At 36.8% G+C, this 27,625-nt stretch overlaps 1 protein-coding gene across 1 annotated transcript in view; it reads right to left on the reverse strand.

The window, feature by feature from the left end:
* Positions 1-2,584: 2,584 nt before the first annotated feature.
* The window catches only part of slc4a8 (solute carrier family 4 member 8), a 32,402-nt gene continuing 7,361 nt past the window's right edge, over positions 2,585-27,625 (reverse strand). Inside the window, exons 2-25 of the mRNA XM_082137123.1 lie at positions 20,801-20,882; positions 20,519-20,680; positions 19,210-19,345; positions 18,690-18,850; positions 14,821-15,009; positions 13,909-13,997; positions 12,550-12,707; positions 12,377-12,464; positions 12,061-12,207; positions 11,879-11,979; positions 11,458-11,632; positions 11,158-11,291; positions 10,473-10,718; positions 10,182-10,287; positions 9,436-9,597; positions 9,222-9,335; positions 6,893-7,054; positions 6,540-6,791; positions 6,356-6,424; positions 6,094-6,267; positions 5,616-5,747; positions 4,867-4,979; positions 4,545-4,653; positions 2,585-4,005 (exon numbers count right to left, since the gene is read on the reverse strand). Coding sequence (XP_081993249.1) covers positions 3,994-4,005; positions 4,545-4,653; positions 4,867-4,979; positions 5,616-5,747; positions 6,094-6,267; positions 6,356-6,424; positions 6,540-6,791; positions 6,893-7,054; positions 9,222-9,335; positions 9,436-9,597; positions 10,182-10,287; positions 10,473-10,718; positions 11,158-11,291; positions 11,458-11,632; positions 11,879-11,979; positions 12,061-12,207; positions 12,377-12,464; positions 12,550-12,707; positions 13,909-13,997; positions 14,821-15,009; positions 18,690-18,850; positions 19,210-19,345; positions 20,519-20,680; positions 20,801-20,882 — 3,273 coding nt within the window. The 3' untranslated portion in view covers positions 2,585-3,993. The remainder of the gene's footprint in view (positions 4,006-4,544; positions 4,654-4,866; positions 4,980-5,615; positions 5,748-6,093; positions 6,268-6,355; positions 6,425-6,539; positions 6,792-6,892; positions 7,055-9,221; positions 9,336-9,435; positions 9,598-10,181; positions 10,288-10,472; positions 10,719-11,157; positions 11,292-11,457; positions 11,633-11,878; positions 11,980-12,060; positions 12,208-12,376; positions 12,465-12,549; positions 12,708-13,908; positions 13,998-14,820; positions 15,010-18,689; positions 18,851-19,209; positions 19,346-20,518; positions 20,681-20,800; positions 20,883-27,625) is intronic.

A 27,625-nucleotide genomic window follows, 5' to 3' on the forward strand; every position in this document is an offset into this window, starting at 1 on the left:
TCAGACAAACAGGCCTACCTATAAAAGTGTAACATACAAAGTCGCTATCTATGGTAAGGTTTAAGAAACCTTTTACAAATATGTGTAGGATATAGTAAGGTAAATATAGGTAAAACTAAAATACAGGCAATATGAAGACACATATGAGACACACACACGCATATTTTAAACTGCTTATTCAAGAAGAAAAGTAAAATAAAAATCTAAAAACTCCTTTAATAATGATTCTTGATAGTTCTTGATTAAATGCCAGCCGCTATCAGTCTGGAGCTTTTGGCTGTCACCTACTGAAGCTAAGCAGGGTTGAACCTGGATGGGTCTGTGTGGGTCCTAGGGCCCCAGTATAGTGATGGAGAGACAATATTGTCACACCAAAAACACACCATCCTAAACTAAGGTCCTGACTCTCTGTGGTCATAAAAAATCCCAGGCTGTCCTTCAGAAAGAGTAAGGGTGTAACTCCTGGCCAAACTTGCCCATTGGATATATCATCATGGCCTCATAATCATCCTCATATATAATGATTGGCTGCCGCCGCATCATCCAGGTGGATGCTGCACATTGGTGGTCGTTGAGAAGATTCCCTAGCCTGACTACGTCAGACTTCGTACTTCCGCTCAATTTCATTTCGCTTCTGTACTTAGTCTGAGACAGCGTCATAGCTTTCCGTTTTCCTCCGGCCTGAAAACAGCCGGGCCAATCAACGAACAGAGGGCGGGCTGAGAGCCGTGACGTAGACGCTGATTGTACCGTGGATGCGTAGATTTACTTCACATAATCTGCAAAAGTCGTTCACAGCCATGTTCACTCCGGTATTTCGCTCGATGGTTTTTGTTTTCGCATCATACATGTGTTTACAGTGGAAGTTAGATGCGGCTGAGCATGCGCATAACACACACCATAACCAAACGTTATGTGATTGGCTTACGGGTAACCAATGATTTTAAACTTCAGTCAAGCGCCCCCCCGCGAGAGAGAAAACACTTCTCTATTATGCCATTCCAGACTCTGTCTACGAAGCAAAGCGAAGTAGCAGAGTTTGGTATTACCAGGCTAAAGATTCCCCCCTTCCGTAAGTAAAGTGCTTTGAGTGCAAAGGAAATCTCTATATAAATGTAAAAAATATATTATTATAGACTTGATCACGTATTAACTATGTAGAAATTATATTTAAAATGATTTACTGACGATTACAAAACATTAAAATGATACTACTATTGAACTATGAACTAAATTCATGATATCATTGTGCTGAATGCTGATGTGGAGGTCAATTTCCTGGAAAGAAGATGTGCTTGCTTCTACTCCTCTTATGACTACTGTAACTTCTTCATATGAGCAGCATTTTCCCTTTGCAATGTTTATTATGGCCTTTTTACAAGGGGTGAGGCTCTTTTCAAGGGTTTCTTTTGGGAACTTTAAGACATCTTTGATCCCATACTTAATAATAATATTTTTTATTTACAGGTTCAGCTTTTGCGATTTTGTCCTCTTTAATCAGCATTAGTTAAAATGTAATGTCATCACCAATTGCTTGTGCTTTCCAGATAATTAGATTTTCCTCATAATCTACAAAGAAGCTATTTTCAATCCTTGGGAATTTCTCGAACCTCTCATTGTACTCAGGGCTGTGAACAAGAACAACATACATGATCTCCTGCTTGTAAAACATTGTCTTATATTCCCTGAGAACTGGGTCCTGGTCTCCACACATCTGCACCCTTCATGTTTCCATCAGATCATTCAGAGGAAAAGAGAATCGTAAGTTGTCATAGCGTGATTCGTCAATGTGGAATGCAGGTGATGCGGTGAATTTATGGAGGACCGACCACCACGAGAACTTCTTATCATTACCATGAGCCTTAAATCCCTCTGACTCCCAGATTTTGTGAAGACCATCTCTGTCAGGGACATGAGTCACCTCTGAGATGTGAAATTCAGTGGGGGTTGGATAGTTTGGGATGCTTCTAGTCAGGTAATCAAGTATTTTTAGTTCATAGTTTCTTCCCAATTCTTTGAAGTCACACAGTATTTGTTCTACATTAGTATCATCCTGAAGTCTATTAATGGAGAGTTATAACGCATCTGAAATATTTAATGTATTGGGTAAATAACTTTGGGTTAAATTATCGTGAAGATGGATATACAGGAATATAAATGCAGTGAAAGTGAAGTGAATAATGACATTATACTGGGGTGGATCAGCATAGCAGAAAATCAATATGATGATGGATTTTCAATTGTACATGAGGAGTACATGCTGAAGCTATGGTTGAAATGAAATTGACTCAGTGACTAATACTCAATGTATTACACATTCATTTCTTATCTAAAAATATATTTTCAGTTGCAAAATTCAAAATATTGCCAAATTTCAGAATTCATGCATCACTTAATTTAGTAACTAAATAAAATGTAATGCTGTTCAAGAAAATATTTACACACACACACACACACACACACACACACACACACACACACACACACACACACACACACACACACACACACACACACACACACACACACACACACACACACACACACACACAAAAAAAAACAACAACACATACACAACTGTTAATAGGCTCATTTCGTTCATAAAATCTAAAATTTATTGGAATGAAAGACATTCTCTTTGAGCACATCCCAGCATTAAGATAACATGTACAATCAAGTCAACGACAACATTTCCGTAAACAAGAAAGCCATGGAGGGGACAAAAAAAGAGATAATTTAGTAGTTCAATGTCAAGCTGGGAAATTTCGTCATTCCTCAACATTCCAAATATGAGTTTACATTCTGAATTAAATATCGACATTCTCCTATCATCTGAAGGCAAAGTACAGCTGTAGCCCATTCATATTAACAGCCAGTGGCTTACTGTACCTGCTCAATACATTTTTTATTAAAATACATTTATGTAAAAAAAGAAAATTCTTTACTTAAAATAATTGTATCACACTGTTATACTCTATAATAATTCCATTTAAAATATAAAATCATATCAGTATATATCTACACAAAGTGCAACTGTAAATAAAGTGTTATTTCACTGAGGTTAAAAACACAAACATATTTTTACCTCTTTCAGTGCAGAAACTACTGTGGGAGTTTTAAAAGTGTGGGGAGGTAGTATAAGGAGATGGCTTATTACTGGGACTTGTGACCAGAAAGGGTCTTCAAATGAAAGCCTGAACAGTCCAGTTTACCCTCAACCCTTGTGCCTCAAATGACTGGTGAGCTAAAAGCGGTTTGGTGCATCAAACCGAAATTTCAACCAGTCATTTCAGACTTTGAAATGGTGGTAAAAACACTTAGAACAGAGTTCAAACTTATCCATCAGTGTCCCTGGTGACCTAACCACATAGAAGCCTTTTATTGCTCAATATTAACACGTTTCAATACAACACACTCAATAAAAATAGACAAGTCTGTCTACTGGATAAGGACTAATTTGGTTCATGGCCATGTTGGTCTAATGTAACTGATGGCTATTTATACTGGCACAAAAATAGATCAAACTGAGGTTATTATTCTGATCGGCCATTTGGCTTAAACACACATACTTATTGTGTATGTTTAGACGATGAACAAAGCACACATATACAGTAATATCTACAGCAAGTATTATACTTAAAATGAGAACATTTAAACAACTCTATTATTCAAAAATGAGAACCAGACAATTACAAAAAAGTTAAATAAAAATACATGTACACTACAGCACAGCACAGAGACCTATATGTCTGCTAAAACTCAGCTAAAACTTAAAAAGAACCTGGATTTGGTAGGAGAATATGTTGCACATATGCACATACACACACTGACACACCAATATATCTCACACAGCTATACATAAACAGTGTGAGAAACAGTGGAAAGGAGTGAACTAATATCTGTGTGTTTTTAGCACATGGCCGCTTCTCTAAGTCAGCTGAATTTCAAACAACTGACGCCAAGAATGTAATTTCTTCTTTCTGTGGGGTTTCTTCACGGAACCTCCTGTGTCAAGAGAAAAACACACAGATAAAGAAAGATAAAATCACCAAACAAAACTTTTTAGCAGTTTAAAACCGAGTTTGTTATCTAACAATCATCTGGTCATTTATGCCCTTTTACAAAGCTTTGATTTTGTTTTTAGAATAGGTTTTAATGCTTAAATGTTCACATATTTTACATTATTGATGTAACACTCCGTTTAGTTCCGGTCTCTATGAAGCCCCTCCTTCTGAAAAGCACAATGTGCTCTGATTGCTCGGTTGGACCAGTGTGTTGTGATTGATCAACCGCTTCAAGCACGTTTTGGAAATGTCATGCCTCTTACCATAACCACGTTAGATTATCTCTAATCACTCTCTTTTGAGTGGCCTTTGTGCTTTGTAACATTGGAAACCTTTTTTCATGCTCAAAAAGCATAAGAAAGTTGAAAATGTAAAAAAGCATAATAGGTCCCCTTTAACATAGAAAAGTATTAGACACAAGGGTAAGAAAGGAAATTCAAGGAGCCAACACTTAAAAGGATGGAAAGAGAGAGTCCTTGCCTTTTTATGTGTACTTGAACGCTGTGTGTCCTTATGATTGGAATTGAGGGATTTCCATACAGTGGTTTTAGACATTTCATCAGATATGTTAATATCAGAGGGATCGTTCCTGGACAACAGGTGGACACAGTCGAGGAGAGGAGGGGTGAGGGCAGGAGAAGGGGACAAACAGAAAGGTGAGTGTTAGTAAGTACACATTCACAGATACATAGTGGACATTGTGGTGTCTAAGCTTATCTTGTGAGTCTGACTGTTGGACAGGGCCCAAGGGTTTGCGGGAAGCCACAGTGTTTGCATATTGCTTCTGATAGAAGTGTGGTACCTGGGGTCTGGTGTTTTAGGTGAGTGTAGAGGTTTGCTCTCCAATGGGATCTGCACTGTGTCTTTGTCTTCTGATTTATCAGAGTCATCCACCAGCATCTCCTGTGATTCCTGCTACTCATAAACACATACATACAGCCTCCTTCATTGTATTACATGTGACAAACCACAATGCAAGGTTGGGTTGATGTATTATTTTTCAGTTTACATGCATAAATAGCCTGATTTGTTTGAAAGATCATGTTAGGGTTGTTCAGGGTGGAGTCCTGTGTACTGCTAATTTAATAGTTTAATAATTTAATAGTATGTGGAACTGTAAATAAGTGAAAAATAAACATTTTAAATAGTAGTGCTTCATGATAAATATATATATATATATATATTTAATTTTATTATGTTGCATTGTTAATCCAAAATGGTGCAAAAAATTTGGCTCAAAAATGAGTCAAGAAGGGAAAAGATTTATAGCCATAACTACTTGGTTCATTTGTTATGCCTGAAAAGGAAAGTTTTGTTGAGCACATTGCATTGTGGGATTCGGTATTATGTTGTATATTGCATCTTTTTAGCAAATGTCAAATGCTATGTTTTCTGCCCATAAAGAAATTTACAACATTGCACATTATACATACTGCATATAGAAAGTAGTGTTTCTTTTACTTCTTGGTGTATGTCCTTTTACCTGGATGGATTTAAAAACATTGATTGTTTGGATACCTCTTTATTAAACTCTGAATATGATTCACAAACCTCCTCTGCCTTTTTGGAATCATCATCCAGCTTCTTCTTCTTACTCTCAGGCATCAGATCATCAAGGTAACTAAGCTCCCGATTGGAAAAAAAACAGTCCAGCAGCTTACGGATGAACACTAATGCCAGCACCTGCAGGAAATAAACACACTTATGCCACTGTTATACTATATTACACCCATAGTTTTAAAATCAACCTTTATCACTGTTCCTGTGGCTAAAACAGTTGAGCATTGCAGTATAAACAAAAAGGTCATGGGTTTGATTCCCAGGCAATGCATGAACTAATAAAATGTACTGTATGCTTTGGATAAAAGTATCAGTCAAATATAAATGTAAACTAATACACATAATGATTATTTCACACCAGTGTTCACTAGAAATGTACAAAAAAGCAACGTTTTATTCTAGTATTAAATTGTTTAGGAAGTTTTAACACCCCTAACATTAAAAGTATGTACTTTGTTTTGGGTCGTACCATCATAGGGAAGACGATTGCGGCAGGGGAAGTTTTGATGACCCAGAGCAGCACAAGGCAGGTAAGTTGGGTTAGAGTGAACAGGTGGACTTTCCTCAGAGGAACGTGACGTAGATAAATAAAGTCTGGCTGGTGCTTCGCTGGCATGCCAAACAACTTCAGACGGTCAAAGAACTGAGCAAGACAGGACAGAGAAAGATGACAGGTAACTGACATGTCACTGTATACACATCTATGTTTAGTGTCAGATGAATGTCTCTACCTGAATGCCTTTCAGAGATGAGGCGCCCATATAAAGAAAAACACCATAGAGAACTGGCATGGGAATGAACTGTAAAACAAAAAGCAGTACTTTAAGATATTTTGTTATCTAATGCAATGACATTAAGTATGCCTCATTTATGTAGGCCACATATTATATGTAACTACAGATTTTGTGCGATTACCTGTAATGCCCCAGTCATGAACACAGAGCAGCCCATCAGTAGAAAAATGACCAGACCAGTCAGCCTTTGCTCTCTAATTCCCAGAAATCGAGGTTGCTCTCCAGGGGCGGAGCTTTCAGACTCCAGCTTCAGGCTGTTGACGTGGGAAATTGACAGGACGGTTGCTGCGACAAACCAGGGCAATCCCATTATAGAACATACGGCTAGCATCACTCCAACCATCAGAAGATCCAAATGGTACCCGCAGCCTTTCTGTGTGGAGGAAATAGAGCACATACTGATCACACACACATATGATCAGCAGAGACACACACACATCCTCTGTAAAGGCTACTTAAAAAAAATATACATACTAGAAGTTTGTGCTCCTTGCGGTTTATTATGACGGCGGTGATCTGTTGGTCCATGAAGATGAGGATGGTGCAGAGAAGAGCTGGTATTGAGGCAGCCAACACAGTCCACCATGGGTTTCGCCCAATGGGGTTAATTAGCCAACCCCGGTCATCACGTGTGGGCTGTAAACACAAGGAGAAATTTAACAAAATAGCACGGTAATCATACTTTCCCCATAGTATTACTAATCCTTTTTAATGTGAGGCAAACTTAAAAAAAAAAAGAAGCTTCACTGTGAATTAAGAGTTTCATATATCTTTGCTAGTATTACCTTAAGAAACTAACACATTTTCAGCAGCCATTTCTTCCTTCTTTATTGTCCAGTGTGACATGATCCTTCCAAAATCATTCTAAAATGCTTATTTGTCACAAAGTAGATGTTACGATTCCTGTTTTAGAACTCTTATTTTGATATGTATTTTCTACTCCCATTGTTCCTGTGTTTGCCTCGTTTCCTTAGCTCCCTGGTTTGTTTCCTTGGTTACCCTTGTTTGTTGCTATAGTGATTAATTACCATAACCTGTCCCTTGTTAGCCCCTTGATATCTTGCATGGAGTTTCCTATGCTCTTTGTCTGGTGTTGTCCTTTGTGGATGTATTGTGTGCTTAGTTTTCAGTTCTGTGTTTGGATGTGCTCAGTGTTTCGCCTTTGCTTTGATTCACTTTTGTTATTTTGGTAATAAACTTATAATACTTCATTTGGATCCTATGCTGCATTCAAGCCATGTTGTAATTACTATAAAAAAAGCTCTGTATACTTTTGAATCACTCGCATGGAACTTTGATGTCATGATCGGTCCAAATCGTAGCTCTCAGGAAATGATGAGTTTACACGTTGTAATTACAAGTTAAGCATGTGAAGGCTTTTTACAGTTGAGAATTGTTATGGCAATTTCGACATGGCATAAAATAATCTTTACTCTCCATCTTCTCTGAAACATCACAAGTTACAGCAGAAGTATTTACTGTCAATTTTCAGCAATTTATTGCGTCATTGTTTAATAAAAGTATTTATATGTTAAAAAAGATATTATTCATCTCCTAAAAAAATCTTCTTGGCCCTAAACAATAGCGTAAATTGATATTACGCTATTAAATTGAGATGCTAAATTGTCCGTAGGTGTGAATGCGTGTGTGTGTGTGTGTGTGTGTGTGTGTGTGTGTGAGAGTCCCAAGCCATGTAATTAGGGGTTGGGCAAAGACCTGGCAACCTACCCCAATTCAATCTAAATTGAGGAATATTTGTTAACTATGAATCAGTCCAGCTCAATTGTTCATATAAATCACTGTCCGCACACAGTGCATGTATCTGGATTAGCCTGGGGTATAAACTCAATTCCAAGACTCAGCATTGTCTTATCATCTAATCTGTCACTGCAGGGGTGCCACTCTAATCTAATCATATGAACAAATGTTCCTAGAAACAAGACATGAACAAATTGCACTAAAACAGGACTGTTGTGGATTATGATTGGACAGAAAATAACTGACTGAAGACTGAAGCAGTGCATTCATGACTGTAAGGTAAGCTTTGAATGAAAAAGAGCTGTTAGAAAGAATTTAGAGAAGTCAAAGCATTCAGGAGAGCTTTTCCTCTTTACTGCCCCGCACAGATGTTTCCTTTTGGGTACCAATTAAATCGGGTACCAATGGGTAACAATTTGATTAGCAGCTATTTTGGTTTATTTGTCCAATTTATATTTGATATATTGAAAATGTGAGATTTTAATTATGATAGAACAGGCTTCATATATAAATAAATAAACAAATGAGCAAAAGTTATAGTAAAAATTATATAGTAAAGTTATGTTTCAGTTTTTCGGTTTAATTTAATGATTAAATTATTCAATAACCACTTTTTATTGTGATTGGCTTGGCATTTTATTCATTTTTTATTAGGATTCAAATAAATATACCTCACGTATGGATATATTGTGTGGAATATTATGAACACATTACTTCAATCCAGTATATACATTTTATTTCTGAAATAGTAATAACTGCAATTTTACTAATTTACAAGATTTTCTAGTAAAAGGGATGCTGATCATGATACTGAGGAGGACATTTTGGAAATTATATTAAGAGTCCTTCCTGAAGAGCATGGATATTCCACCAGGGGGCAGAAGACATGTAGGCTACTGTCCTACACAGTATACCAGTATTTTTAATCAAAGTATTTAAAGCCTTAGAAAGCCATTTACCAAATGTAATACATACAGTATTATAGGGCTAAATATGCAAACACCAGTGTGTGTGTTTGTGTGCACATTTGATTATTGATTCCTACCTTGAATTTGTCGGGCACTTGTAATTTTTGAGATGGAACTCCAATGATATAATCAATCAGGACCATGAAAACAATGGTGAGGAACACAGCAAAATCACTGATCACGGACCGTACCTACATCACAAAAACAAATGAATACACACTTTGCATTTATTGTATACAAAATCACACAGTGTGTGCAAAAACATATGCAACAGCAGTATTTTAGCCTCACCCGTGTTGGGAAGTATCTGCTAGTCTTGAACTGTTTCAGGAAGCTAGACAGGAAAACGGTTCCGAAAAACAAGATGGCTGACCAGAAGAGAACATCCGGGGTGTAGGGACCATGGTGTCCACACGTCGATCCAATAAACTGCCCCTGGAGATCTAAACACTCCTACTCACAAACACACACAAAGTTTGGCTCATATTTAACTGAACTGGCAGCCCAGACGCTGACTCAGTTGTGAAAATAGGATTAGCACTAAATGCGATCTGTGTGAGACTACACTGTGAAATAACATTGCACTGCAGTAATGGGACGAGAATTGAATAACAGGACTCCTCCAACTGTATAATGTGTGTCATAAGGTGTTCTTTTCACAGCATGATGATGTAAGATGATGTACATGACAATGTGAGGCTGTTGAGAAGTTAAAAGTGAGATAAATCTCATTTAAAGGAATCTTTTGTCTTATTAATATTTACACTTAAAGACATATACAGGGTATGTTCAAAATCACCTAGTCTAGTCTAGACTCTAGTCATATCAGTGGTCTAACCAAAAGCGGTTGCTTTTGCATGATGATGCATCCACACCAGTAGATGCCAGTAAAAGTAAGTAAGTCTTAGACTGTTGTTGTATCAGCCAGCTTAACAAAAAATGACATAGTGTACTTTTAAGGAAAGACCATGTAAGAATGTTTTAGTTTTCAGTAGTTTGACTAGACTGTGTGTAAGGATTGTGGGAGGTTGAAGTACCGTTACAGTGAGGTTGCTCCATGGCACTGCAGAGGCTGTGACGTTCCTCTGATTCCACAGTTCTAGTGTTTTATTACTGGGATTATCAGGCTCTGCACACCTACAGCTGATGGCATACAATGTGTTAAAATGTGTGTTCACAAACAGTAATTCCAGGCTTAATTTCTCATTGACGTCTAGAAGAATAACTTATTCTCCTTACTTATTAATTATTAACATCAAAGAACACAAAATTAGAAACCCAGGAAATCCAACTTGCATAGGTGTCTGTATATATGAGTTTATACTTACTAGGCCAGTGTTAGTTTGTCCAGATTGCCATGTCTGTTGATCGGGTACAGTTCTCCAAGATGGAAAAGTTTCTCCAGTGCTTCGTAAATAAAGATAAGGCAGATGAGTGAAGCAAAAGCTTCCTCTGTAAAACGTGTGATGTAACAGACCAAGGAGCTGGCATCCGTTGCAACAAGAATCAGACACAAGAAAGCTGTCCACAGACCAATACAAGTACGCAGGGACAGGTACGAGAGGTCAAAGTCTCTACAGGGACAGAAACAGGCAGGACAGAGACAATAGAGAGGGTTAAGATCTGATGGTCTATGATATATTTATGGCACAATATTAGGAGTGAGGCTAAATGAGTAAATGAATACTAAATTGATATAGAAGATATATTGTAAATATATATTCCACATCCTCTAAAATGAACTGTATGTTTTTAAAAGAAAATTATTATTAGACTATAATATAATAATACAATATTTTAATAATAATAATAATAATCATAATAATAATCATTATTTTTATATAATTTAAGAATTATTCATTAATTCGTATATAATAAATAATACATAATATATATAATATATAAATTATTTTAACAAATGTATTAAAATCACAATAACCTGGGTAAGAAAGTGAATGATTAGTTAATAATTAAATATGTATATTATTAATACTTGGTGTGGTCTGTACTGACTTGCAGAACTTGAAGAGAATCTTTTCAAACACAAGGACGGGTCCAGTGCTTCCCAGTATAGTTAGCGGCTGCCCAGCAAACAGAGAGTATGCTACTCCAGTCATAGACGCTCCTAACAGAGACTCAATCGCACTCTGACACACACACACACACACACACACACACACACACACACACACACACACACACACACACACACACACACACATGACTGCTGTGTTTTCCATTATAAACATATTTTTACATGACTTTGCCTAATAGACCACACAGAAACAAAACTGTGCGTGTTTGCGTACTTACAATGCGTCCCTCTGTAGCCTCTCCCAGAAGCCCTCCAAACGTGATAACAGGTGACATGCAGGCACAGTACAGAAACAGAAAAGAAGCTACACACTGCAAACTCAGACCATCTTTATAATCACTCAGATAAAATGGAGCTTTTCTCTTCACATCCAGAATCAGTCCTCCAAACAGCCTACAGAGAAAGTAAAGAGAAGGAGAGAAATATATATTTCCACAAATTTCGATTGTTTCCATACTGAACTCGTAACATTTCTATCCATTAAATATGCTTTTGTTAATTCAGTATGTTCATAAAGCTGTTTCTCCTCATATGGACTGTTGGCAGCTCCCTGCAATGTAGATGATTTCCGGTTTTAATATCCTGGTGAGGATATCTAGTTCCCAAAATGTAGGCCTAGTTAAAACCTGACCCACACACCTTCCAGTTCTCTGTAGTTCTAGTCCATGGTGTTCCCCATGTGGCTCTTCCTCAACAGGAACCACTGTTCCGTTCGGCACTCCCGGCATCTTTCTTTTCTCCTATTCCGAAAGAGAAATAGATACATTACAACAGATTATCAATCACTTAAGCCTCACTTTAAAAAGTGTGTTTTTCCATACCTGTGATGGGACACTTTTAGGAGGTTCTATGCGTATAGAAGGGTCCCATTCTCCTGGAGGCAAAACTGTCACTTGATCCAGAAACTCATCAATACCAGCCAACAAATCATTCCTGTCCTTGGCCTTGTATGCAACATCATGGAAAATCTAAATGATAGAGGAAAGAAAATATATTAAATTGAAAAGAAGAATTTAGAAGTTTTAATTTAATCTACAAATGGTGTTTCTGAAAACGTAAGGACTGGGGTTAATGCATTAATATCCAATGAGAAAATGCTATGATACTGATACACTGTATGTCTAGTTCTGCATTGACCTCATCGGTCATGATGGTGGCCATAGAGCGACCGATCTCATGGTACTGCTGGGCTTTTCCATCTGGACCAAGCAAAATGAACAAGAATCTGCAGAGTAAAGAATGATTTTGATCATTCTGTTGCAGTGGATTTATCAGCTCCATGCATGCATTTGCAAACAAACAGTTTATACCTAGTGGGAATGGGAACTTCAGTGAGCCCTGTGAGCAGTACAGCAGGAGACAGGCGAACAAATGCAACGATGGATCTCTCTAAAAAGTCCAGCTCTCCAACCAGCACATTAGAAGCTTCAGCTCCAGTTGGGATCTTTTTCATGAAATGTGTGTCAACCTACGGAAAGAGAATCATAGCAGTGTTATTTTTGTGTTATTTATATACTATTATAGTATGTATTCATATTTTGAATTAGCTTTTATTTTCATTTATTTATTTTCAGTATTCATTAAAAAAATTTGTTTAGGCTTTAGTAATTTCCTTTTCCATTTTACTAGTATTTTAACTTTAACTTATTTTTATTTCAGTTTTATTCATTTAGCACTTCAACTTAAACCTATTTTATTTCTAATATAATTTTCAGGGTAAAAGTGTTTAAGCCTTTATTGAGATAGTGAAGACAGGAAGCAAAGTGGGAGAGGGGATCAGGGATCAGGAAAGGTCCGCGACCCAGAACTCGATCTCGGGTCACCCGAAGTGCAACCGCACTACATGTCAGAGCGCTGCCCATGAGGCTATCAGCTCCAACGTTTATGTTTTACATGTAATATTTTTTTTAAATCCTATTTTACTTCAACTTTAATTCATTTAGAATATATAAATAAATCATGTAGAACTCTATTAGTGGCTATTCCAGTCACTGTTTGTTTCAGTCAGGGTGACAGTTAGATAGAAGAATAGCAGGTGTGTAATCTGATTGGGGCCGCCTCTCAGCCATCCACACAGTCACTCTAAATGTCTGACATCTGGCTCATTACAGTTCATTTCCTTTTTCATGATCAGTAGCATAACATTACACAAACAAGCTGCAGTACCTCTAAGGATCACCAGATGACAGTGTTTGTGTGTACGTGTGGGTGCATTTGTCCCAGAGGTTCTTGGTAATCGATACATTGCCTGCCTCCAGTGCGCAATCAGAATAGAAACAGAAATAAACAGATTGAACCTGCTTGTTTCAATGGGTTGTCTTGCACTTGCACCATCTTTCCTCTCTTTTCTTATACTATTTCTTTGTTCACTGGTCCATTTCACAAATTATCCATTTTACTAGATCTGTTTTCTCTGAAAATGGGATGCAGGACAGGTTTTTAGCATAATTGTTTTTTCTTAATTTCTGGGGGTAAATAGAATGCCATAGAATGAGGCCATAGAATGCTCTGTCTCAATTTGCTACACACAAGTTTGCATTGCAAACATTAGTGATATTTGCATTGCAAACATTAGTGTAAACGTGTGTATCTCTTATTTGGTATTTTTTTATTTGCAGTTTGATAAAAATTAATCTTCCAAATTAGTCTTGATGTTGTGGTTTAAGTACCTTGGTGAGATCCATCTGGCCATTATCCGGTGCTACACTATTCTTTACATCTGGGTTTGTAGGTGGAGGCTGAGGAGAGGTGGCAGGACCTGAGAGATACAATAAAACATGATAAATATCTTATACCCACAGCATCCTAAAATATACCACATGAATCAGTTATGCACTATTTACATTTACATTTACATTTATGCATTTGGCAGACGCTTTTATCCAAAGCGACTTACATTGCGTTATCCTATACATTTATACATTGGTATGTGCAATCCCCTGGGATCGAACCCACAACCTTGCGTTGTTAACGCAATGCTCTTACCACTGAGCTACAGGAAAGCAAACATAAATGTGTTTAGAGTAAGAGTAAGAGTAAACACATTTAGAATAAATGTGTTTAGAGTAATCTAAAATTAAAAATGGAAATTTATAGTTCTGAAATAAAGATCATAAAAGTATCAAATAAAATGTTTGAAAGTATAACAATAAAACTTAAATATTAGGTGTTAGTATGAGACTGAGATGGTAGAATCACTTATCAACCAAGTTATATCCACTCTTTCATCTCCAATCATGAGCATGGAAACAGAGTCAACCAGTTCATTTTCATATAATACCCACAAGGATACCACACAGGACGTCATTAATGCACCAGAAGTAGTTCCGACCTCCAAATAATGGTTTGAATGAGGACATTCTGTTTACAGAATAATTAATAACAGAAAAAAAAATTAGCTTTGCATTTCTCCTGTGGTATCTTTCAGAACAATAGCCCAATTGACTTCCTTTGTAAATGCATTACTGTAAACACACCTTTTACAAAATCAGAATGATTTAATTCTATCCACAGAGCTAAGGTTGTGTTTAACCAAGAATATTCCTTTATAATGCACATGTAAAATGTGCAGTTCAGCTCACCCGTTTTATCCATAGAGTGAGGTTCACTCTGTCTCCTGCCAGACTCGGTGAGGGATTTGACCATAGGCAGCAGGTTGTTCCTCTTTTTGTCGCTCTGGTGATGATGCCTCTTCAGAAGTGCCTCTCGAACCTTCATTCTTACACTGTCATCCAGTTCATGAGCTGCCTCCTGATGGTCAAGCACCAAATCTACACACAACAAATTATACATACACATGATAACACAAATGTACATCAGACAATGTATATACAGAACAATATTGAATAATTTAAAGTGACAATGTCTTGTTTTGCAAGATTACACTGTATGATGATCATGATCAACCTATTTAGGACTGAAAATGTTGTATTCCAGCATGCTAAATATTGCAGTACTTTTACTAACTCTCACATTCTCTTATTCTGTTTCGAAACCTCCCACAATTCCAGTTAGAGCTGATGCAGCACTGTTAATCTGCATCACTCACATCTTTCCTTCGCTCCAACCTTTACAGTGTAATTAATCTCTCAGGCTGTCCTTCTCTTTCTCCGGCATTAATCTTGTTCCTACCACTGCAGCAACATTGATCAAAACAGTCATGCCTCAATGAGACACAGGTTAAATGATCAGTCTGTTAGACTTTAATGGCCCATGTATGAATTAGGTATTCAAACTTTGTTGCATGGTTGCAGCCAACATTGATGGGAACTTCTGACTCAAATATTCACAATTATTGCTGACTTCTATGTGATATTTAAATTTTAATGATTAAATTAAATATAGTTGCCCTAGTCTTTTTTCTATTGTTATCTGAAAAGTGATGTGTGTAATGAGTGCCACTAGTGGCACCAAACGGAATTGCAAATATTACTATTGTTTCCAAACAGGGGTGCGTTTCCCAAAAGGACAACTATGATTGCAATTTCCATTGAACTCTGTTGGTAACGACGGAAATTGCGGCCAAAGATGGCTTTGGGAAACGCACCCCAGGTTGTCCAGACCCAACTTATGCAGTGGACATTTCAAGCCATTCAAACATGCACAATTGTAAAATAACTGCCACAGTTTTTACACTCTTTTAAAAATCAACCAACAAATGCAACTTTTATAGTAGTCTCTGCACATTAAATGAGATTTTAACACTGAAAAATTTACACATTTAACCTTTAATCGAAAATGTTCCTTCTTTCTTTTAACATGCCTCTTTTATCAAACTAAGTACCTATGGGTGTAATGAGTGTTTGCGTTTCCCTATCACCAGCATGAGTGGGAGTGTGAGGTTGCAGTACGTGTTACAGGTGGGCCTAAAATACTGCAGGACAAACACTTGTCACACTGCTGTACTTTTCCTCAGTAAAAATGTGTACTGAATAACTTTGTCAGGCTCAATCAGATCGTGATCAAACTGTTAAAGAGGACCTATTATGCTTTTTTGCATTTTCAACTTTCTTTAGTATGTTGCTGTTTGAGCATGAAAAAGTCACTCCAAAGAGAGTTATTCTTTATATCAGTGAGCACTGTTTCTGAATTCCCTGAAACGCTTCGATTATAGTCTTGAGTTTTCTTCAGTATAGGTCACAATATTCCTTATTTAAATCATTCCTGCCCAATGCATACACAAAAAAGGGGTGGAGCGTGGTTGAGTTGCCTTAGTAGTGTGTTGTCACCATGTCCAAGAGATGCTGTTATGGTAAGGGGTGTCACATTTCCAAAACACGCTCGAAGTGGTTGGCCAATCACAACATTGGTCCAGCTGACCAATCAAAGCGATTCATAGAGACCGGAACTAAACAGAGCGTCACTGACAGACTGCTGCAACAATGTAAAATATGTGAACAATAATGTTTTTTGAACATTCAAGCCTGTAAAGCTATTCTAGAAGACCCCAAAAATAAAACTTTGGAAAAGGGCATAATATGACATCTTTAAGCCAAATTCATGTTGAGCAAGCATTTAATATACTGACATTTTGTTAATCTGATACAATACCATTAATAAAGGTGTAATGTGTTATATATTTTCAATGTTAAAATTCGTCCTTCAGGGTTCCCACACCTTGGTTAACTTCAAATTCAAGGACCTTTCAAGGACTTTCCAGGTCCAATACCCTCAAATTCAAGGACTTAATGTGGGGACACATTTGTTGTGTCCAACAACAAACGATGAGGTACCATGGTAGTTTCATGCGCATGAACGTCATGGCAACGTACAACACAAAGTACCTCATGTGGGAAACACTTAACGTAACCAGGGTTTTTCCTGGCTCAAAATGAGGCGGAGGTGGTAAAATCCTAATAATGTATTTTAATATTAAGATAATTAAGTTTGTATTTTTTGTAGATCATCATATAGCCTAATGTGTTTCCCACATTGTTTTTGTGGGTTGAGCTTGGTACCTCTAGGGGGGTCCGGGGGCATGCCCCCCCGTAAGAAAATTTTGTACATTTTAAAGATAAATTCATTAATCTGGTGCACTTTGCGTCACCCGAATCCACGGTTAAAAATAAATAATCCACCCGCAAACCGCCCATATTCTCTGATTTAGATATCTGCATCTGATCATCACATTACAATTATTCAAATTAGTGTTAAGCATGATAATATGGTAACATATCACACTGAAGTAGGCTGATTTAAAATGAACATTTATTTAAAATAAAAGTTCTTCTTTTGGCAAAATTACATTTCCTTAATAGCCTAAACAGAGGCTTTACTCCCTTCAAACTTAAGTTGTCAATGTTTCATTACATCACTGTTTGAAAACACTATTTTTTTTTTTACCTTTTATAAAGGGCATTTTTCCCCTAATTTTATTATGTATGCTCCATCTTTCATTTCAAATTCTTAAATTTGATCAATATATTCAATTAAAATAATAAGACACTAGGCTGTTACCAATCAAATTAAATAATTTACATTGAAAAATTATAACTGTATTAAATTAGATTATTTTAAATATTTTTGAATATACAAATAAGGAATGTTGATAAGAATGATACTTTATGAAACTAAACCGCCAGTAGGAGGCGGCAGACGACCGTCTTAATGAGCGAGTCATTGAGTCATTCATTCAAACGATTCGTTCAAACGGCTGATTTATTCAGTAATGCAACAAGTGTTGCTGTGAGATGCGCAATGGTTCTGCTGTGATCTTTGTTTGGAACTATTTTCGCTGCTGAAACAGAACAAAAACAGTCTAAAATGTAAGTGACTTAATTTTAACTATTTGTTTATTGAACTGTTATGAAATCAGTCTCGGTTTCAATCTTGATGGCATTCAGGAAAACAGCTCACTGGTCGCGTGTAGCCTAGGCTATATATTGTTTCTTAACTATGTTATAATTAACAGCGCGAGCCTCAACAGCGCAACATTGTTACCGTCAGTACATTAGGTAGGCCTATATTATTATCAACTATAGGCTATCAATCACCACTTACATTAAATGAAATAAAACAGAATCATCCTCACGTTTTCGGTGATTCTCTAGTTATTTTTTATTGTCGAGAGCCGGAGGCGGCACGAAATTTGACGGAGGCGGCCACCTCATAATTCTCTATGCAGGAAAAACCCTGATAACGTAACGCGTAAATGCGCTTAACCAGTGTAAATCAAGCAAGCTAGTATGCATAGGCCATGGAGTGTTGGCGAAAAAACACATTAAGGGACCGGAGTGAATATGGAATTTTTTCCAGAAAACTTATTGCACAAAATAAATTCAAGTACTTTCAAGGACCTGTCTCTATGTATGTTTATTTTCAAAAACTTTCCAGGGCCTTGAAAACATTTTTTCAGATTCACAAACTTTCAAGGATTTCAAGGACCCGTGGGAACCCTGGTCCTTTCCCAGTTAAACGTGCAAAGCGCCATACCCACTGATTTCTGACTGACCTGCAATTTCCTCGATGCAGTTGGCCTTCATGTCCAATAGGACAGTTCCATTTATGATGCAGCTTCGTAACTCAAACAGGCTATGGAGAGAGAGTGTAGCTACGTACGGCTTACTCCATCTCTCCCCGCCATCTTCCACATCCTCCTCAAATTTTAGCCACCTGAGAAGTATTAAAGAAAAAAGAGACTCATATAGACAGTCTCTTACTTTGAGTAGTATAGTACCAAAAAGAACATAATAATGTAACATAAAGATTAATATAAAGATACTTTATATTTTCCAAGTAATATTTTGCACATATTTATAATATTATTTTTATACAATAAATGGGGTATTTATGCATGAAAATAAATAGCTGCCTTTTAAATATTAAGATGGGGGTCCCAAGCATGTGGATGTTCATATTTTGGGGTCTGTGCCATCTAAAAGATTCAAAATCCCTGAGTTAACCTACATTTTGGCATTGAATATCCTGTTGCAGGATAGGAAATGTGTTGACATTAAGAAACATATTCTTACCTAGCAGTTTCCTTCCACTCTGCATCTTTGCCACCTTTAACACAGATTTCGTCAAGTTCTGTAAAGAGCTCATGTGCCACATGCTCATCATCCTCTTCAGTGCCCAGAATAAACTGAACCCTCTGGGATGGAGTATCTGAGAAAGAGAGATAGGAAGAATGAGAGAGTATATTTGTAAAACTTTTTCATTTTCACTGTGAGAGAGGAAACAGAGGAAGGAAGCACAGTAAACAAGTCTCACCAGAGCAATTTTCAGTGTTTGTTATCATAAATATGAGTTCATGCTTTTAGAATTTGAGGGCTCAAGGGCATAATGCTGAGAGGATGCAGGGTAAGTAGAGTAATGAACCTTTTTATGATACAGTTGATACCCTGTGCTTCGGAAAGATTCATTTAACCTTAACTATCTGTCAATCTGTTTCTTAGCTTTGTGGATTTTCAGTGACTCTCTCTGTCTTTGCTATTCCAAAGGCTTACATTATTGGCAGTTTATTACACGGCTCTGTGGAATACTTGATTCTGATTGGTCAATCACGCCATCCAGCAGTATGTTATTCCCAGATAACAACCGCTGAAAACAGATAACGTAGGCTCATCCGGGTTACTGAAGTCAGCAACGCTTGCTAGGAACGGTTTTTCTTCGTGGAAGTTTTGCTTTTGGTGAACTAATAAAATATTAAAACTCATTCGAATCAATATTTTGTGTACAGTTATTTAATTATGCCATCTAGTATTGTGGACTCGCTCTCTCTTGTTTCATACAAATGCAGCTGCTGCCATTTTGTGACTGTTGTTTTGTACACTGTTGGATTATAGGATAACAAACAGGTACGATTTTAAAAGTTGAATTTGAAATCAATATCTCTATCCCCATAATTATTTATGAGGCGAAATGCTGTGTAATAAGTGGTATGACTGTATACCGTATCCCTTAAATGTCCGTCTAGTTTGAACTTGCCACGCTAGCAACTGCTCTCTCCGCGGAAGCTTTGTGTTTAAAGAGCTAATTTAATATTTAGATTCAGATGAATTTTTTGTGTCTAATTTATTCACTTACAGGGCAAGCAGCCGTGTAATAAGCCCCTTCAGGCTTATGCTTGGCGAAAATATATAAAGTAACTGGGGATATTGTGTCTAAAATGTAAGTTACTCAGTATTAACTAACTTATTTTCCACTTGATTGCTTTATAAAAGCAATATCACATATAATTCATTTTGGATCCAGGATTTAATTCTCCAGATTCACCTTCCTGCGAACAAACCTACAAGCGATTGCTTGACTTGTTACCCAGGCTGTTGTTGCTCTCACCGTGTGACGCTGAGGTACTTTCTGTGTTCCCGTCTTCCTGAGCTATGCTTTCAGCCCTCATTCTCTCAGATCTTCTGCGATGTTTGGAGCTGTGCGGCCGGTGATGACGGTGAGACTCCCTGCCCATGGGCATCCGCACACCCACAAACAAAGTCCTGTGACCTGAGAAAAGCGATAGAGGGATGAAATTGAACATGATATTTTTCCAGTTAATATTACTGTATTGAGCTGTGAGCTATATCACATGAATAACTGAATGGTTGTGTGTGATTATGTACAAACCCTCTAGCTCTTCTTTCTCATAATGGATATTCAGAACTGAGCTGGTGCCACCATGGTCCACCACTGCTTCCTCATCAGGCCTCTGAAAGACACATGCTTACTTAGTGAGTGTGTAAATAAGTACATACAGTACCATAGACTTCCTAACACTAAATACATTTTTTTTTCATTAAAAACAGTAGGCCTATTGTTTATTTGTGTTTTTTCTATTTGTGGATTTCACACAAACATATCATTGTGGGGACTTCCCATTGATCTCTGTTGTTTATATAAATTTTAATCCCCTTAACCTTATGCTGAAACCTTTCATTTTCACATATTAATATTATTCACTATGTAATCTTAATTTCAGGTTTCACCATCTTTGTGGAAATATATGGTCCACACAAATAAAGCAAGATCGTTTGTGTGATTTGGTAGGAGTCCTGGCCCGTCTGGGTGGGAGGGGAGCACTAACTGCTTTGCGCTGACAAATTGTAATTTGGTTTCTTTGGTTTTGTATTTGTCTTAATATTTAATGTATTGTATTGTTTACTTGGTCTATAATCCATGTTGTGTCAGGAATTTTTTTGAAGGAATTGATATTGTTTTGTTTATTTTTCATTAATAATGTTTTTTTCATTTTGTACATAATTTGTTATTATCAGAAGTTGAGTTTGTTTTTATCTAGACAATTCCGTTTTTTCTGATTATTGAAATAAAATATTTGTTTTTATCCACGTCTCCACCCTCATATGGTGAGAACGAACTTGGCCGTCTCCCCTTTTATTGGGCAGGCATATCCATAGGTGTATTCCTAAGGTGGCGTAGTCGGGTGATCAGAGTATTAAGGGGTTGGGCTGTATTGAGGAATGACTGTCAATTACTATTGCAGTTAGTTTAAAAGGTAAACTTGGTCCCCTCAGTCCGAAGTATGATTTCCATTCTCTTTGTACTTTGTAAATTACTTTTAGGCCACACACAGTTAATTTAAACCTGAATTTAACAGACAACAGCATTTCATATGAGGGTCCTTTCTTTGAGCAGTGCTCAGATGATAAATGTGTTTGAGGGAAAAACAGACTTAAGAGTTATTACAGGGCTGGGCATGAATAAGTTGACATTTACTGTTCTAAGCAAAGTTGTGTTGTTCTGCTTTCTTATCAAGCTTCAAGGGTTCAAATGACAATTTTTAGTTGCCTACTTTATTTCCTGAGGTCTTCTTGTCATGTTTTGTTGTTGTTGCATAGTCATAATTTATAACATAAACATTAATTTTACATTGCCATTTTCCACTTTCTCTCTGACCCTTATTAGAAGTAAAGTGATCTTTAAAACACATGTACGTTTTTTATTTAATTTCATTTATGAAAGTTACAAAAGGTTTTTATACTACAGTACATCACAGGACTGCTAATAAAAAGATCTTTATCAAAATGCGATTTTTTTTCTTCACCATTTGACCCTTAATCTGTAATTGAGATAAATTAAAAGAGGCACCTTAAAAATATTACCAAATTAAAACATATATGAAGAGTTCAGATGCAAAAGCCTCTAAGTGCCATCTGACATTTTCTTCTAGAATGATCATTTTTATCGTATATTTAAGTTCAATCATTTCACTTAAATGGCAATGCAAATGACCTATTAATTGTCATTTAAGTGAAATTACTTAACTTAAATATACAAGCTTTATAAAAATGATCATTCTAGAAGAAAATTTCTGATGGCACTTAGAGGCTTTTGCATCTGAACTCTTCATATATTCGTTTGTACAGCTTTCATCGTAGTATTAACAAGTTTCACTCTAGAGTCCAAGGGTGTCAAATTCAGTTCCTGTCCTGCAGATTTTTAGCTCCATCACTAATTAAACACACATGAATGAGCTAATCAAGGTCTTCAGGGTTATTCTAGAAACGTCCAGGTAGGTGTTTTGGAGCTGGTTAGAGTTACACTCTGTAGGACAGTGGCCCTCCAGAAGCAGAGTTTGACACATGTGCTCTAGTCTCTATATGGGAGGCCGGATGGGACAAAACACATTAAAACACTTATGTATGGTGCCTGAGAAAAACACGCTGTCCTAATTTAGCACTATCTGTTGTCAGATGAGATTTTGTCAGACATTATGTCAGTGTAATTATTCTAACGTTATTTTCTTGTTATGAAGTAAAATGTCTCTCACCTCAGAAAAAACTAACTGTCCTGTCCAGTCAGATGTTTATACCGTGCTGAGTGTGCACGCGCCTCGCAAATGCGGAGGCTTCCGCTATGAAATCACGAGCATTAAACTTCGTAGTTACGTTGTAAATTAGTAATTCATGGTATTAGTATTACCAAAAAGTTCCAATAAATTAAGTAACGGGTACATCGTGTGTTAGCTGGGAAGGATGCAGGTATGATGTTCATTCTATTCATCAGGATTAGTGTCCAAATTGAATTAAAGGAGTCATGAACTGGATTGTTTTATTATTTTATAATGTTGCCTGGGGTGCCCTTATAATGTTAGTATGATTTTTACATCAAAAATTGTCATAATTTATAAATAAAAGCCATTTTTCCAAGCCTGATTTCAGCCTCAGATTTGAACGCTCTGTTTTAAGGGGCGTGTCTGCTGTGAGACTGCAGTGCAAACACCCACTGCTGTGATTGGCTGACATGCTTGCATATGAAATAGCTAGTATTACATGAACTCTCTCGAAAACTTTTACTACGTTTTTACTATTACAGCTATCGAGATTAACAAATCGTGAAAAGTATCGTTTGTTTAAAGCATTATATTTAAATCTATTCCATCACATGAAAGGTTGCAGCATGATGAGCACTGATTGAGCAGATGACAGACAGTCTGTTGATCGCGTGAATAAAGATCTTATCATTGCAACGCAATTTTTGTAAAATGTTTAGCACAGACACCTAAGCCAGTGGGAAGGGTTGTAGGAACCGCGTCATTAAAAATGAATTTAATCCACTGGTCCCTGATAGAGCTTGGTCCGTTCTTGGGAGAGAAAATACATTTCCATGTTGATTCTGGCAGTCAACAACAGAGCAACTCACGTGTGCACCACGTTTCTGCATCTTTCACGGTCGAGTGCGTACTTCGAATCGGAATTCAGTAATGACGGCGCTCGACTGAATATGAGGGGGAGAGGGGCAGGGCGGGCTTCCTGCAGCATAGGTCTGCGGTGCTGTCCATATATGGTATATCCTGCGCCGACTTGACGTCAAGTTGGCGCAGAAATGAACATCACGTATTTGAGTACGCGTGCACGTGGGCTGGTTGACGAACCCAGGGGTAAACAAACGCTTCACTTTTAAATATCGGCTTCCCGGCCAGTGTATAATCGTTAGGCAATCATAACATACATTTTTTCTCGTGGAAAAGTGAAAATTACAGGTCATGATGACTCCTTTAACAGTTTATGTTAGTATTGTTTATTTACCGTAGTATCTGTAGTTTCCAAAATACGACTTTATTTTCACTTATTTTGTTATTTTCTATGTTTTTAATGACCGTGATGGCTCATACCAACTTACTAATTTTATTTATTAACTAAAACTAGTTTGGGACTGCCATAGCCTTACCTTACTTGTTCATCATTGTTAGTGATTTTCTTACACTTTATGTATGTTGTGTGTGGCAACATTTTTGTGAAATAAATTTGCTTGGTTTTTAAAAGCAAATTTATATTTGGTCAAAATTTAACTGATTGACTCTGGAAACCTATGACACAAAATAATACATGTAAAGTTAGGCCTACAGTAGGCTAGATGAATATTGCAAGATCCTGTGACAGTTTTGTTATGTTATGAAGACATCCAAAATAGATGCTCAATGGCACATTTAATTAAATAAAGTAATATAAAATAAACTTGTCTATATAAGCATAAGAGATTCTTGCCTGTGCCCAGTACCTCCAAACAGACAGAGGCCAATGATATTTATTTGGCTTCCTATTCTTCACTTCCTTCTTTACATTTGTCTCTGTTTGTGTGTGTGTATGTACGACACGTGTGTGTGAAATATATCCCACTGGGATGCTGCTATCTTTCCATGACAGAGATGATTCATCAATGTGTTTTCACGTCTGTCCTCTGCAGGAACACAAGCCTATAATTCAAATAAATCCATCTGAACATTTTGTGCTTAAAAAAAAAAGAAAAAAAAAAGAAAATCAGAAAGTGTAGATATTCTCACGGACTAAATAGTGCAGTACAATAATAATAGATTCAAGTGAAAGGATTCCTCAAGTGAACCCATTTGCTTTAAAATGATCTATGAGAGCATTACTTGTTGACCGCCATACTTGGAAATGTTGCTCTGTTCTGTTTTAGCTTGAGGCTTATGTATGTTTAATCTGTGAGGTATTGATTGACTGTTGTGTGTGGATCAGCATTGAGGTCATTCTTTACGTTGTGTGTCACAACAAAAACACAAGTACTGTAGCTTTCCATTTTAGAGGATCCGTCTTGTTTCCAGCATCCCGACTAATATATAATTATCCTACACTCATCTTATCAAGGTCCTCCAGAACTGTAATTATTACAGACTTAAGAACAATTGCATAAAATGATAGAAGTTTCTAAGCTTCCCTAATCCCACTGTGATTTTAATGTTTTTAACATGCATTTCCAGGTAATAGATGTTACATAAATGTATATAAAATAGTAGAAATATAGGCCTATTTTAAATTGACTAGATAAATATACAGTAAACCTCAATAATCAACTGGCTGTTTTTCAGTGTATTTGTTCTCTTTCTTTTTGTTTTATTCTATTGTTATGTAATCCTAATCATAATTAAATTACAGTCTTAAACAGAGGGAAGTCATAAAATGTCTCATTCAGACTGTCATGTTGCCCTGGTCATGAATCATCTGAGTAGTTATTGTCATTAAAACACTTACCCAGGGGGCAGGAGAAAACAGAGATGGCTATCAGAACATATTAATTAATTTTTTATCATCTCCTCTGTGCTACTGTTTTCCTACTCCTCCTCTCTCAATCTCTCCTTGTCTTTCTCCCTTTATTGGTCTGACATGAGCATATACCCTAATCAAAATAATAACAGAACACTTGAGCTGACTAGACCGCTCCTGTGTCACCTAGTTACCTGTCTGTGTGTACAGTATGTGTGTCACTCACAAAGAGATTTTCCACTGGCTAAATGACCTCTTCTTACCTCTCCTTATCACCAGGCAACAATTATACAGTCCCTGATCAAAGACACATACAAGAAACGTCTGTACTTTATGGAAACCTTGATTGCGAATTTATTTCTCTTCTATCTTGCAATAGTGAGCTATGAAAACAGTTGCGAGACAGAAAGTCAGAAATGTATTTCTTGTCATTTTTATAGCCCACAATATGACTTGATATCTCACAAATGTGACTTTGTTATTTCTCACATTTGGGGCCAGTAAATTATACTTTTACTCAGCAAGGATGCATTTAATTGATCATAACAGTTAAGAGACTTATAATGTTACAAAAGATTTCTACTTCAAATAAATGCTGTTCTTTTTAACTTTCTATTCGTCAACAATCCTGAAAAAAAAAAGTAAACATGAAAAATATTTTTCCACAGTAACTTTTGAACAGTAGAGTATATCTTTATTTCTCACAGTGTGACTGTACATCCAACTTTATTTCTAATTTTAAACTCTGGTAATAATTTAAACTGGTAATTGTGATTTAAAAAAAGCAGAAAGATAATTAATAAATAATTGCTAGTTTATAGAGGACACTACAGTGTGTGCTGGGGCACATGTGTCGCTTAGGCTGCGGGTACATGAATATTGCCCTTTTGCCTTCAAAGGTCACATGGGCCATTTTCTTGACCTTCCTCCTCCTCCTCCTCCTCACTCGCTCTCCAGCACATTGCTTTGACAGTTATGTTAGTAATCTTGACACAGACCACTACCCCTGCCACTACCAGATGCTCTTGTCTGCCTGAACAGATACACTGACACATGCACATACAGTAGACACGCACAAACCATAACATCATTTCCTCTCTGAAGTGAATGCTTTATGTTGTTCGAAAGTGAGGGGCAGAGTGTATGTTATTGATTGATTACTTTTAATTTTTCAATAAACCACTAAAAGCATACTTTTGGGAGGGATGGTCAACCCTGCAGTATGAGTAACTCTCCATGTACTAACAGTATTTAGACTAGGAATTAAAGAATTGTGGTAAGAGTGAGAGAGTTGCTGTAGTACCTGTTCCTCTGGGCAGAATGACTCATTCATTAGTCAATACCATCTCACCCTTCCTATCACAATAATATTTTGTATGACATCATGTTCATCAGGGGCATATTTTTTTAAAACAAAGGGTAGTTTATGTGTGGTTGCATATAACAATATGTGCATTTGTATTACCGTGTGTGACAAGTTTTTGTGTTTTTATTTCAAAATACACAAGATTTTCCTCAAATATACCATGGCTTTAGTTCACAGACTTTACAGTGTATGTGTATGTGTGGTGTGAGTACTTGTTCATGCAGCAGTAATAAAAAAGTACCATGGTATTACCATGATCTTGTGTACATGGTACCATGTTAATAATATGTTTTGGCATGTCAGTCAAAGGAAATTCCATGGTATTCTTTAAAGTACAGTGTAAAATGCCATTGAGATTAAATCACTGAGTATCATTCAAGTGCAATGGTATTACCTATCATCTGATATCGTCACTGTACCATAGAACCTCGACAATATGTTTTGTAATGGTGTCTCTGTATTTTATATTATATCACATTATATTTGTATTCATCAGTTGAAGGAAATATTATATTTCGCTGCTGGATGTTTGAATTCCTCAATTTTTTTTTATACAGAACTGAA

Source organism: Leuciscus leuciscus (assembly GCF_965113295.1).
Source record: "Leuciscus leuciscus genome assembly, chromosome: 14".
Taxonomy (NCBI): domain Eukaryota; kingdom Metazoa; phylum Chordata; class Actinopteri; order Cypriniformes; family Leuciscidae; genus Leuciscus; species Leuciscus leuciscus.